The 12,541-nt window shown below is 38.8% G+C and overlaps 1 protein-coding gene across 2 annotated transcripts in view; it reads left to right on the top strand.

The window, feature by feature from the left end:
• LOC122794329 (mucin-3A-like) overlaps window positions 1–12,541 on the top strand; it is a 1,511,548-nt gene that overhangs the window by 573,431 nt on the left and 925,576 nt on the right. For both annotated transcript variants that reach the window (XM_044062634.1, XM_044062633.1), the window contains one exon: window positions 4,325–4,369. In XM_044062634.1, the coding sequence (XP_043918569.1) occupies window positions 4,325–4,369 (45 nt within the window). The remainder of the gene's footprint in view (window positions 1–4,324; window positions 4,370–12,541) is intronic.

Here is a 12,541-nt window from a genome sequence, read left to right as displayed (position 1 = left end):
GCCGAAAGAAGAAGATTCCAGAGCAAAGTTACCACTATTGAGTGATACCCTGGCAGATTTTCAAGCCTTCCTAATTGTGTGAATTCTGCTACCTATGTGAATTTTTTGCAAAAACCCTGTACCATCATGTAAACAGCTGTATTGAGGCAGCTGTACCCACCTGGAATAAGTACAGAACTAACTCAACTAACTCAACTGGAAACACTCTCTGCTCAGGTTAAACAAGCAAATAAGACTTATTGTGAAGCCCCCCAAAGCCAACTATGAATTCAAATTAGCTTCCTCAACTAAGGACAACCATAAGGTGTTCTTTAGTTACATCCATAACCTCAAAGGAAAGCCTCAAATTTGTGCTGAACTGATAATGATACCACATATACTGAACCTATGGACATAGCTAACCTGTTGGCTGACAGGTTCTGTGAAAACTTCACTTCTCTGTCCCTGCCACATGTACCCCGTGGCATCCCTATCACCTGTTGCCTACCTTGTATCTCTAAAGAGCAGGCCATAAATGCTCTCTCTAAGGCCAAAAACACAGCATCTATTAGACCTGATAATAACCCACACTACATAGGCTGCAACAAGAATTTGCAACACCATTGGTACTCTTTTCGATCATAGTCTAAGCACTGGCTTCTTCCTAGCTGAATGGAAAACAGCCACCGTTACTCCCTTGCATGAAGGTGGTGCTTCCACTGACCTTGGGAACTATAGACTTATTAGCCTGACTAGCCTTATCCACATGGATAAGATAAGACCCACATTCATTTTAATGGAAAGTTTTTATAGCGCAAGTTCTCTTTAAGGGAATGTTTTTTCAAATGACATTTTGGCACCTAAACTGGTATTTAATTGGTCTGCAGACTTTTTTTACAATTATTCTGATGAAGCCCACATTCTGTGGGTGAAAGTGCTCAACCTTTGTATGTAATAAAGAAGATCTTGTATTGTTTTTTTCACTAAACTGTCTGCTTTTCGTCAATTGGCGGAGTTCGTTACAGTCTGTGTTCGTGTTAGTCTGTGGAGTGTGTTTTGTTGACTGGACGCAAAATCCTCATTACTTACTACTTTCAGTACCCCATTTGGCAGATACAGATTCCTAAGAATGCCATTTGGAATAAATTCTGCAAGTGAAGTCTTTCAGCATGCAATGTAGCAAACTTTTTCAGGATATCCCTGTGTCATAATAGTAGATGATTTATTGGTCAGAGGCAATGGTGAAGCAAAGCATGGCAGAAATCTTAAGAGAGTCCTAGACAGACACTTGGAGTGAACTTAAAGCTCAATCCTCTGAAGTGCAAATTCAGACAACCAAAAGTTACATATGTAGGTCATTTATTATCTAATACTGGCTCGCAACCAGACCCATCTAAACAAGCAGCCATTGTTGAGATGCTATCACCTGATAATGTTCAAGCTCTACAATGTTTTCTTGCTATGGTCAACTATTTAGGCAAGTTTATACTAGACTTCAGTGAGTTGACAGCACCTTTGAGAGAGCTGATGCGCAAAAATGTTACACAGTCTTGGTTAGAACAGCACCAGAAAGCATTTGGTGACCTTAACCAGAAAACAGCCACTCCACCTACATTAAGATACTATGATATTAGTAACCAGTAACCCCTTCCTGTGATGCTTCAAAATTTGGTCTTGGCACAATCATTCTTCAAGAAGGCAGACCAGTAGCCTATGCATCAAGAACTCTTACCCAAACTGAAATGTAGTATGCTCAAATTGAGAAAGAACATTTGGCAATTGTGTTTGCGTGTTCTAAATTTTATGATTATATCTGTGGTCGAGCTATTCAGATTGAAACTGATCACCAATCTCTAGTAACTATTTTAAAGAAGCCTATACATTCTGCTACAGCAAGATTACAATGAATGATGCTCATATTGCAAAAGTACAATTTCAAAATGGTGTATACAAAAGGCAAACTTCTTTATCTGGCTGATACCTTATACAGATCACCCAGAAATACAACAGAACAGCTTCATGAGGAGAATTTTGACTTTGACATCATGGAAGTACATCATTTTTCCACCCCGAGACTTGATGAGCTAAGAGATCATACAAAGACTGATCCAATTTTGCAAAAACTCGACCATTACCTTAATGTTGGATGGCCATCAACACAATGAAGTTTACCACCTGAAGTGCAACCTTATTTTCCTTACAGAGATGAGATGTCGATAGAAGATGGCATTATTTTCAAAGGTCCTAAAATTGTTGTTCCTGCTTCCTTACAACTTGAGTATATCCAGATTTTGCATCGTGGTCACCCAGGTTCTGAATCTACCAAATGAAGGGTGAAAGACTAGTATTTTGGCCTTCTCTAGCAAAAGACATTGATAAAGTACTTTCATCTTGTTAGTGCATAATAGTACTAAACCGCATTTGTAAAGAGAATCACTTCAGCTAAGTCAAGTTCCTGAACTACTTTGGTCAACAGTAGCCACTGGCATATTCGAGTGGAAAAATCAGCATTACTTGGTATTGGTAGATTCTTATTCAAACTGGTTTGAGATTAATTTATTACCTAACCTAACATCCACTGCTGTTATTACTAAGCTAAAACATCATTTCTCAGTGCATGGTAGTAAACACAAATTTATTTCTGACAATGGTACTCAATTTACTAGTCAGTTGTTTAGAAAATTTGCAAAAGAATGGGACTTTGTACATGTTGCTAGTAGTCTAGTATATCCACAGTCAAATGGTCTATTTGAACGTGCAGTGCAGAGTGCAAAGCAATTACACGAGAGGGCAAAGTGTGACAATACCGGTGTTTATTTGAATTGACTTAATCTCAGAAACATACCTCATGACAATATACTTGCCTCGCCTTCTCAGATACTTCTGTCTAGGCAAACCAGAACAACATTGCCTATCAGTTCCAGTTTGTTGAGGCCTATAGCTAAGAACAACAAGACAATTAGAGCTCAACTGTTCAGAAAGCATTCTTTCGAGAAGTCCAGCTATGATAAATCCATCAGATTTTTTCTTCCATTTAAAAAAGGAGAGACAGTGAGGATGCAAATGGCGAAAGGTTTAGACCGGATTGGTCAAGTTACAGGTATATGTCCTGAGCCGAGATCTTACTTCATAGAATCTTAGGGTGTGGAGTACAGGAGAAATTGCAGACATCTTCTTCCTGTATCAGAATCAATAGCACAGCACCATTCTTGTGATACAGATTCTAGATCTCAGAGCAACCTAGACAATGTTCCTGTTCCAGAACATGTCTTAAATCCTACTTCCATTTCTGATGATATTCTGATGTCCCTTAAGTTGAACATTCCACAGAGGCAGTCCCAGTTGCTAAATCTGATTCTAATTAATATGTTACACGATTGGGTTGTATTTCCAGACTTAGTGTATAATACGCAGCTACCTGGACTTAACTGTATATATGTCTGTTTAATTCTGTATATTTGCATGACCTATAATTATTTATACTGATTTCATGTCAATTACTATTTTCAACACTGCATGACTTATTTCTCAAAGGAGGAGGATGTAGAACAGTGTGTGTGTGTGTTGTGTCTTTAAGAGTGTTTCAAGGACTGAACATGCATATATAAATAGCGAGCATGTGCTATAGTTAGTGCCATTTTGAGAGTGCAGCCATTGTGAGGAGTCTGCAATTCCATGAAAGGTAAGTTTCTTGATTTAATTTGACTAAATGTGTCTTAACAAACTGTGTGTGACCAATACTGATATACTCAGATTATCTGTCTATAGATAAATACATATATCATGCCTATCCAGTGAGCTTTACAACTAGGTTTGTCCCTTGCCTGCTACTATCTCATTGTTGACAGTTAGGGGCTACTATTCACAGTCATGCAGCTTTGTGCTGGACTCTAAAAACTAAATAATTTTTCATGAGCACTCCATTTGGAGCTTTTATATAGAATTCCAATTTGTGAATCAGTCTTAACCAGTCAGTTAAGTGTTAACTTAAAGCTGAGCCATAAGGAGATTTCATGTGAAACTGTCCCAGCCTCTTTATATATGGTATTGACATCAGGCCCATCTCTGCACCAGACAATATCAGCAGTAAGAGTTAGGCATACATAATATGTGTTTGATTACTTTTAGTTAGCATAGCACATACTAGCTATTCAGGTTATGACTTGATCAAAAACTAGCAGTATGTTAAATTCATGATTGCACTGTTTTTCTGTGACTTAATGACCAAGATATTCTATCACTATACTTCAGAACCACTTATGATATAACTGCAAATACACTCCAAGAGATTCTGAGATTGACTGTAGTTTTTTTTTTCTTTTTTCTTTTTTCTTTTTTCCTTTAGAAACCAGTACAACAACAGCTCAGACAGCATCTTCTAAAATCCCTGGTACGTAAGTTTTAATGATGCCCTTAATTTGTGATCTTAAAATTACTAACTCTCTCATTTTGTGCAGCTTAGCTGAGCCCGTAGATATCAACCTGTACTAGATGTTTTATAGGACTCCATCATGACAAGTTTTTTTTCAAATAGTTATATCCTTTTTCACCAACTTTTTTTACTCTCCTTTATAAAATCCTATTAATTAACCTTTTCCATTTATTTTTCATTAACAGCATCTCTTTGGCTGTTCTGACACTGGCAAACTCCTTATTCGTCAGTTTAGCCTCTGTTTTTAATAGGTGAACCACAGGCTTACCATTAGCTTAGGTATGATGTGTACAAATTTGTGAAGCATGTGAACTACCTTAGTGGTACGTAGAACTATTACAAATAATATCCTGGGCATTACAGAGCACCTGGCAGACCACCTGGCAGTTCTGGGAATAACAGTTCTTCCTGTTGATATAGTGCAAGCCCTTGGGACCAGGACAGGCGCTTGAAAGCAACATTTGTGAAATCTGTGGATTCTATGACCTGGTTCGCTCCTCTGATTTCCAGTGGAACAGGATCTGCTCCTCTACATGTTGCATCATTATATAAAGAAAATGGTTTGCGTTTACTGGTCTAAGGCCTGTGATATCCCAACTGTGTCTACAATAGGTCAGTGGGTGGTCTGTCTAGATAAGATAATTAGTGATACACATACCTTTGTATCTACAGCAACTGGCATACTACACATCCCCTGAATTCCTTTTGTGGGATACACTGTGTACACTGTCTCTGATTCCTAACACACGCTGATATGTTACTAGTGCTTCTGCTTTTCCTAGCATAGTTACCATTGTACACCATGAATGAAGGCATACAGAACTGGTATGCATCCCTGCTATTTTATATGTCTGTGAATCACTCTACCATTTTGGCTTCTTTCATTTACATCATTCATGTGTATCATTCACACGGGGCTCCTTTTTTCCATATCATTATGCAGACACTAGCAAGCACTGCATGCAGTGCTGTTTTAACCACTGAGCAGCCATACTGTCTGCATCTCTCAGTCACCCATACACTGTCTTGGCAGTTACCACTCTAAAAAGCACAAGAACTAGGATATTTCAGTGCAAATCCAGAAGCAATAAAAGGACTTCAAAGTATGAAATGAAAATAAATAGCTCTGGAAACCACAAGTAGCTATATTTAATGTATATAACACACACAACAAAACCACTTTCACAGTGTACGAACTGCTTCTTTGGGCATCAAGATACATATGTTACAAAACCTAGTATATACAATTTCAAAAATGCAATCAACCTATAAGAATAACATTCACATTAAACAATAAAGCATATAATAAAATGAAAGTGCAAAGTATAAAGAATATGGTTATGAATGAAAGACAAGTATCCTTTCCACCTATTTTTTCTAATCATGAGAAAGTTAACAACAAACAACAAAAAAAGAGAGTAATGTCCAAATCTAACTGTAGATATGTGATGTTATATAATTCTTTAACATTTAACATTATAAACATTGTCAAGAAATACTGGCCAATGCTTTCACAAGTACCAGAGCTATGAGAGATTTATTGAGCAGGTGGCAAATTAAAAATCAAAGGAAATACTTCCTTAAAAAAGGACACACAACCATGTAATAGATGTAGCTTCTGTAAATACATATATACAGAAATATCATGTGTTCATCCTTCAGCTAATAAACATTTCATTCTAAAAGCACATGGTGACTGTAACACCAAAGACCTAGTATACATGGCCAGGTGTTGTGCATGTCCTGGTTTTTATATCGGCAAAAATAACCAAAGACTGAAAGATAGGATATGCAGTCATACATCTGAGATTACAAGACAGAACACTACAAATGCATTATATAGACACATTTTAACTCAGGGTACTAAACATTATTTTAAGTTTGTGATTTTGCATGTAACACCTACTTATTTAAGGAGTGGAGATAAAAAGACCCTGACAGAGAAGGAAGAATTTAAATGGATAATATATTTTAAAGCTCAATCCCCACCAGGGTTAAATGATGCTTTCAGCATTAAGTTTTAAGAGTTACATAATAAAATACATTAAAAGCTTTGTTTATGTATAGGTTCATAGGTTCATAGGTAGGTACTAGGCTATCGGCCCAAGGGCCTATGTAAGCCTAGCCAGCAAGGTTCCATAGCTTATGCCACCCAAGAAAGTTATTTTCCTGTGCCGCTGTCGAGCAGAGACACAGAAGTGATCCCCAGGGTGTATTTCCTATTTCCCATCCACTCATCAAGATTTTTCTTGAAGAGTACTAATGAAGAACTTTGCTTCACATAGATGGGTAGCTTGTTCTAGAATATAGGAAGTCTCTGGGACAGGAATCTATCCCTCCAGCATGTCCTGTTTATTGTGGTGACAAGATTTAGGTCCCTAGAGAATGTAGCTCGGAGGGATTGGGATTTCTTTAGGTGTAGCATGTCCAACAGCTCTGGGTTTGACATAGCTTTATATGTTAGGCAGAGATCACCTTGGAGTAGGCGATATGCTACGGAGTAAAGCTGGAGTATTTTGAGGCGGTCAGTGTAGAGCATTTGTCTGAGCCTAGTATCCTCTTTGTGAGGTACTTCTGTGGCCTTTCCAGCTGCTGCAGATGTCTTGTGAGATACATTCCAAAAGGGGCGTTGTACTCTATAATGGGTCTAATGAGTGATGAGTAGAGGGGAACAATGACCTCTTTTTTCCTGGATGAGAACCCTTTTATGATGAGGTGTGCCATGTAGAAGGACTTCCTGACTACTGTGGTGATGTGACTATCAAAGGAGATACTACTGTCCACCTGGGTCCCAAGGTCTCTTAGCACGCATTTAGTGTTAAGTAGATTGCTGCCTGTGTGGTAGTTCATGGGTACAGAGTTTTTACCAAAGGGGATGACACTGCACTTTTTGGCATTGAGTTTGAGGCCATGGCTCTGACACCAGGCATCTGTCTCAGTGAGGCCCTTCTGTAGGATGTCCACATCATTTGGGGACTTGACTATGGCTCCTAGTTTGCAGCGATCTGCAAACTTCGTTAGCCAGAGGCCTTCTGTGTTAGCCTGTACTTCAGAGAAGTAGATACTAAACAGGGGCGGTCCCAGTACAGAACCCTGTGGTACTTCACTTGTCATTGCTTTGAGGTCAGATTTGGAGTCTGCAACTTTTACAGTGTGGATTCTGTTACTGATCCAGTTGGCAACCCATCTTGTGATGTAGAGATTTATACCTAGTTTAGTGAGTTTAGCTATAATTCCAGAATGGGGGATGGTGTCAAAAGCCTTGGCAAGGTCAAGATAGGCTGTGTGAACCACCTTACCCTCATCCATGGCTTTGGTGGCTGCCTCAAAGAGGTCGATCAGGTTCTGGAGGCATGATCTGCCTTTCACAAATCCAAACTGGGTGGGATCCAGAGTTTGGAAGTTACTAATGTCTTTGTTTATGAGTTCCATGATGATACGTTCCATGGCCTTGCAGACCAGGCTCGTCAGGCTAATAGTTCTATAGTTCCCGGGATCAGTGGTGGCTCCCCCTTTGTGGAGTGGGATAACTGTTGCAGTGCGCCATTCAGTGGTCACAAAGCCTGATGCAAGGCTATTATTGAACATGGTGCTTAAGTGGGGAGTCAGTTCATTCTGAAGTTCGTGTAAAATGCAGCCTGGGATGTTGTCCGGTCCCATGGAAGCTGTGTTTTTGGCTTTAGAGAGTGCAGCTTTTACCTCCGTAGTTGTGATTACAGGGACTCTGCATTCTTCCTGTATAGATATGGGCCCTTTAGGGGGTGAGAGGGGGGTAAAGTTAGCACTGAACCTATCTGCCAGGATGTTGGCAGTATCAGTTGGTTCTGTAATTTTCGTGCCTTTATGCTGTAGCTTAGAGCAGATCTGGGTGTTGCCATCTAGATTCTTGACATAGCTATAGAATGCTTTGTGGTTGCCCTTTGATTTAGTGGTGATTTTGTTTTCATAGCTAGCTTTGGAGAATCATATAAGGGATCTCAGCTTCTTACTGAGGCTGACCAGGGAGCTCCTCCACTCATGGGATTTTACTCTCTTTTGCAACAGTTTCTTCCTTCTGTTGTACAGTTTGTTTAGGGCAGGGGACCACCAGATTGGCTTCCTTTTTTTGGAGGATAGCGTCTTGGTTCTGTTTGGGATAGCACGATCCATGCACTTGTGTAAGTGCTTATAGAGTGCATTTGTGTAGGATTCAGCAGTTGTAACTGTATTGCCCATCTGCATGGGTGTCATGAAGTTCACCACTTCTGTCTTAAGAAGCATGAAGTTGGCTTTGAAGAAATTTTTTGCTGTGGTTTCCTTAATGGGGGGTGGGGGCGGGATGTGGATATCAAGGGTTATAAGCTTATGGTCGGATTGAACCAATGAGGATTTGACTTCAGGTGTGGAACACCAGTCACTCATGTTGGTAATGACTAGGTCTAGGATATTGTTGCCCCTGGTGGGGGTGTAGATAAGTTGATCTAGGGCATTGGAATTTATGAATTCCAAAAAGCGTTGAGCTAAGGAGTTGGTACAGGAGTAGTTTTCCCAGTTAATGGTGGGGTTGTTGAATTATAGGGTGTTTGGTTGAACCCTTGGTTGAACCCTAATATTTTCCAGTACATCAAGAAAAGAGGAGTGGGAATCCTGGGGCATGGTGGGGAATCTTTAGCAAGCTACAATTTGGATTGCAGTTTTGCCCAGAGTTAGTTGCACTTATGCTGAGCAACTAGCCTGGAGGTGTGGATATCCTTAATGAATATGGACACACCTCCGCCTTTGGTGTTTCGGTCCAGGCTACATGGCCGAAAAGTGTGGTATGAGTTATAGCCTGGTAGTGCAGGGGTGCTCTCTGGAGCCTTGAACCAGGTCTCAGTCACTGCACAGATATCGATGTTCTCCATTTTAAGGAGTGCCTCGAGTGAGTGCATTTTGAGATTTAGACTTCTAGCATTAAATAGAATTACCCTCAGTTTTTATTTGTCTGTTCCAGTTATGGTGGTGAATTTGTTATTTGATCTCTGCCTAAAATCGGCACTATAGGGGCAAAAAGAGCCTTAGTCAGTATCCGGAATCCCAGGGGCGACAGGTATAGATATTTTAACATTTATATGATATTTTATATTGTTTTTAGTACATATTATAATGGTTGACTTTTGTTTAATAGAATGCTTTATTGCATAATGAGAATGTTATTCTTATGGGTTGATTGTATGTTTGAAATTGTATATACTAGGTTTTGTAGCATATGTATCTTGATGCCTGAAGAAGCAGTTTGTATACTGTAAAAGTGGTTTCTTTGTGTGTGTTATATCCAGCTACTTGCACATTAAATATAGCTACTTGTAGTTTCCAGAGCTACTTTTTTATTTACCACTCTAACATGCACAGTATGAATCCTGGAGAAAGACTGAAAATTATAGAATAATTCTTATTATTAGTCCAGAGTTTTCTTACAACTAGGTATATAAAGAAATTTAGGATTATTCTGGACTTAAACAGTCTAGAAATTACATCTCAATATTCATTTTGGTTTCAGTCAGCCAGCAATGAATGCATTAGCCATTTCTAAATATGCAGCCCAAACAGCCTTCATTCAGTGATTAGAGTTGTATTTGAAATGTTTTGTTGTGTTTGTCAGAGCAAGGAAGAATGTCAGTGCGGATTATTGTGTAGACTGTCAACAACTTCTTTAGGTTGTGTGTGTTTAAAATGGAAGTAGGAATGAATTATTGTAGAAGGAGGAGGGGAGTTTTTTGCAGGGGTGTTTGATTTGTAGTTACTGATATGCACAAACGCCTTGTGTGTGGAGTCTGCATGTCCTCCCCGGGGTCGAGTGGCTTTGGAAAGACATGCGTGAATGGGCGTACCTTAGTTGAAAACTGGCTGTCAGGCTGGCACCTTGACACTGTAAAAATCTGCTGCCAGTCATTAGTGGACCGGAATTCCACTGTGGCGACCCCTAAATGGGAAAAGCTGAAAGAAGAAGAACAACGATTGATGCGCACAAAGTGATTTAGTTTGCAGATACTGGTCGAACTTTGCTGCAGCTCATAGATGGAGTCTTTCATTTAGCTGATGAGAATTTTATGAACATCCTTTTAGGATTAGAGTATGGGGATGATTTGATTTTTGTAATGACATTGGGGTTGAGGTGTTCTTTGTAAAGAAGTTATGCTCCCTCCACCCCAGACTTTTTCTGGGTCAGGTGTCAAGAAGGTATTTGTAGAACAGGAATGTTGAAAATGTGGGGAGTTGCACTCGTGCCACGATTGCCTGATTGCTACAATGTCAAGGTTATGGTGTGATAAAAGGCATTAGTTTGATCCAGTTTATTTTTACTGCTGTGGGTTTTTAGACATGAGCGTTTGCTGGTGAGTACAGTTTAGTTGTTAGTGTTTGCAGATGGGAATGGAGGACCAGGATTAAATTCAATGTTGAATTATTGTGAAGTATAAGTATTATGAGGTCTAGTTGGAACAGGGATTTTGGAGTGTTCTGTAAGAAACATATGCTTATTTTGTTAGTAATTATTATGTAGGGAGATGTTGAAGTGAGATTTGAGCAGGGAGGTTTGTTGGCAGTTTTCAGGAGCAAAGTATTACTGAAATTGTGTGACTGTGGATGAGTTGAGAGAATAGGAATCGCAGAGGTGTTTGTGAATGAGAAAGTTTGCATTTGATTGTTAGTTTGGCAACTTGGTCATGAATAAAAGGTGTAAAAATGTTGTCGAAGTCAATGAAGAAAATTTGACAAAAGATAGGGTTCTGGGCATTGCCTACATTATAGTTTATTCTGTTCTTTTTGATTTCATATTGTATTATTTGTATTTCATATTACTTCTTGTACTGCATTTTATTGCAATGCATGTTCTTTTCATTTTATTTCTTGGTGTATCATCTTGGTTATGCCTAAATGTCATTATTACAGCATGCGCCCAGTTTACTACTATAACATACTTGCATTTGACTTAATGGTAATATGTTGCCTTTACTCAATTGGCCTATGAAGTACCTGAAAAGGGTCTTTGGATGAGATCAGTTACCTAGTTAACAAAAGTATATGTAAATAAAAATAAACAGTGGACTTGTGCTGTGGGAGTTGGCTGAGGAGAGTAATTGCAGGTAGATGTATAATGGTTATCTGTAATGATTGGGGATGTATGGAGGGTGGAAAGATGGCTTTAGGGCTGTTAAAACAAGGAAAATTAGTTTAGTCTTAGACATAGTAGCAATAAATGTTTGGTGTTTTTTGAAATGAATGGCTTGTCCTCTGTGGAGGAAGAATAGCAAGGTGTAATATTGCTAAAGTAGAGAAAGACTGTTTTGATTTTATATAGATTGGCAAATGGCAGGTAAAGAAAACGTGTGGGAGTTAGGAATGTGATCTTTGTATGACATGATTTTATAAGTGGGTGAGCTGTCTGTATAGGAGGAAGTGTTATCATATCTTGTAGAAGAGAGAGATGAGAAGAAATAAACAAGATGATTTGGGGGAATAAATGGGATCCAGTCAGTGTGCGCATGCACAGTGCATCACAAGGGCTGTACTTCACTCACAAAAGAGAAAAAAGTAGGTAAGACAAATGAATATTTATTAAATAATAGCAGGGCTTTCTATGATGACAGTTTAATTCATAAAGCCTTTCATTGTCCCAAACTGTGTGGAAAAGCAACATAGTTACTTAAAATCTAAACCAAAACTTTAAACTTTTCCTGGCTGGAACCAAATAAAATCAATGTAATAGAGATTCAGAGAACTGAAGAGGTGGGGGAGGCTAACCTTTGATACAAACTCTGTAGGTAAATTATGAAGTCTGTAACATCCTGTCGTAATGAATCTCATTTCCCACTTCCGACATACTTCCCAGCTCTCTAGATTTTCATGGAATGTATAAATTTTTGTCTGATATTTTTGGTCTTTTCCTTATAAAATTTCTGTTTTTCTGGCATATTTTTGAGGACTGAAGTCACTAAATAATTAGAGACATTTGAGTTTCATATCCTTCAGAAAATGTATGCTAATGCAAAAATATATTATTCTTACGTTCATAAGAGCAATATTTAAAAAGGTGTCCCTATTTTTGAGCCTTTATCACTCTTTGTTTTTGGTTTTCTGCAGATTTCTTGCACTAGGAAGTTAAGAGGTATG

The sequence above is a fragment of the Protopterus annectens genome, chromosome 2.part1 (assembly GCF_019279795.1).
Source record: "Protopterus annectens isolate FY-2018-M chromosome 2.part1, PAN1.0, whole genome shotgun sequence".
Lineage (NCBI taxonomy): Eukaryota > Metazoa > Chordata > Ceratodontiformes > Protopteridae > Protopterus > Protopterus annectens.
The sequence above is the reverse complement of the archived record's forward strand: the minus strand, read 5'-3'. Positions and strand labels throughout refer to the sequence as shown.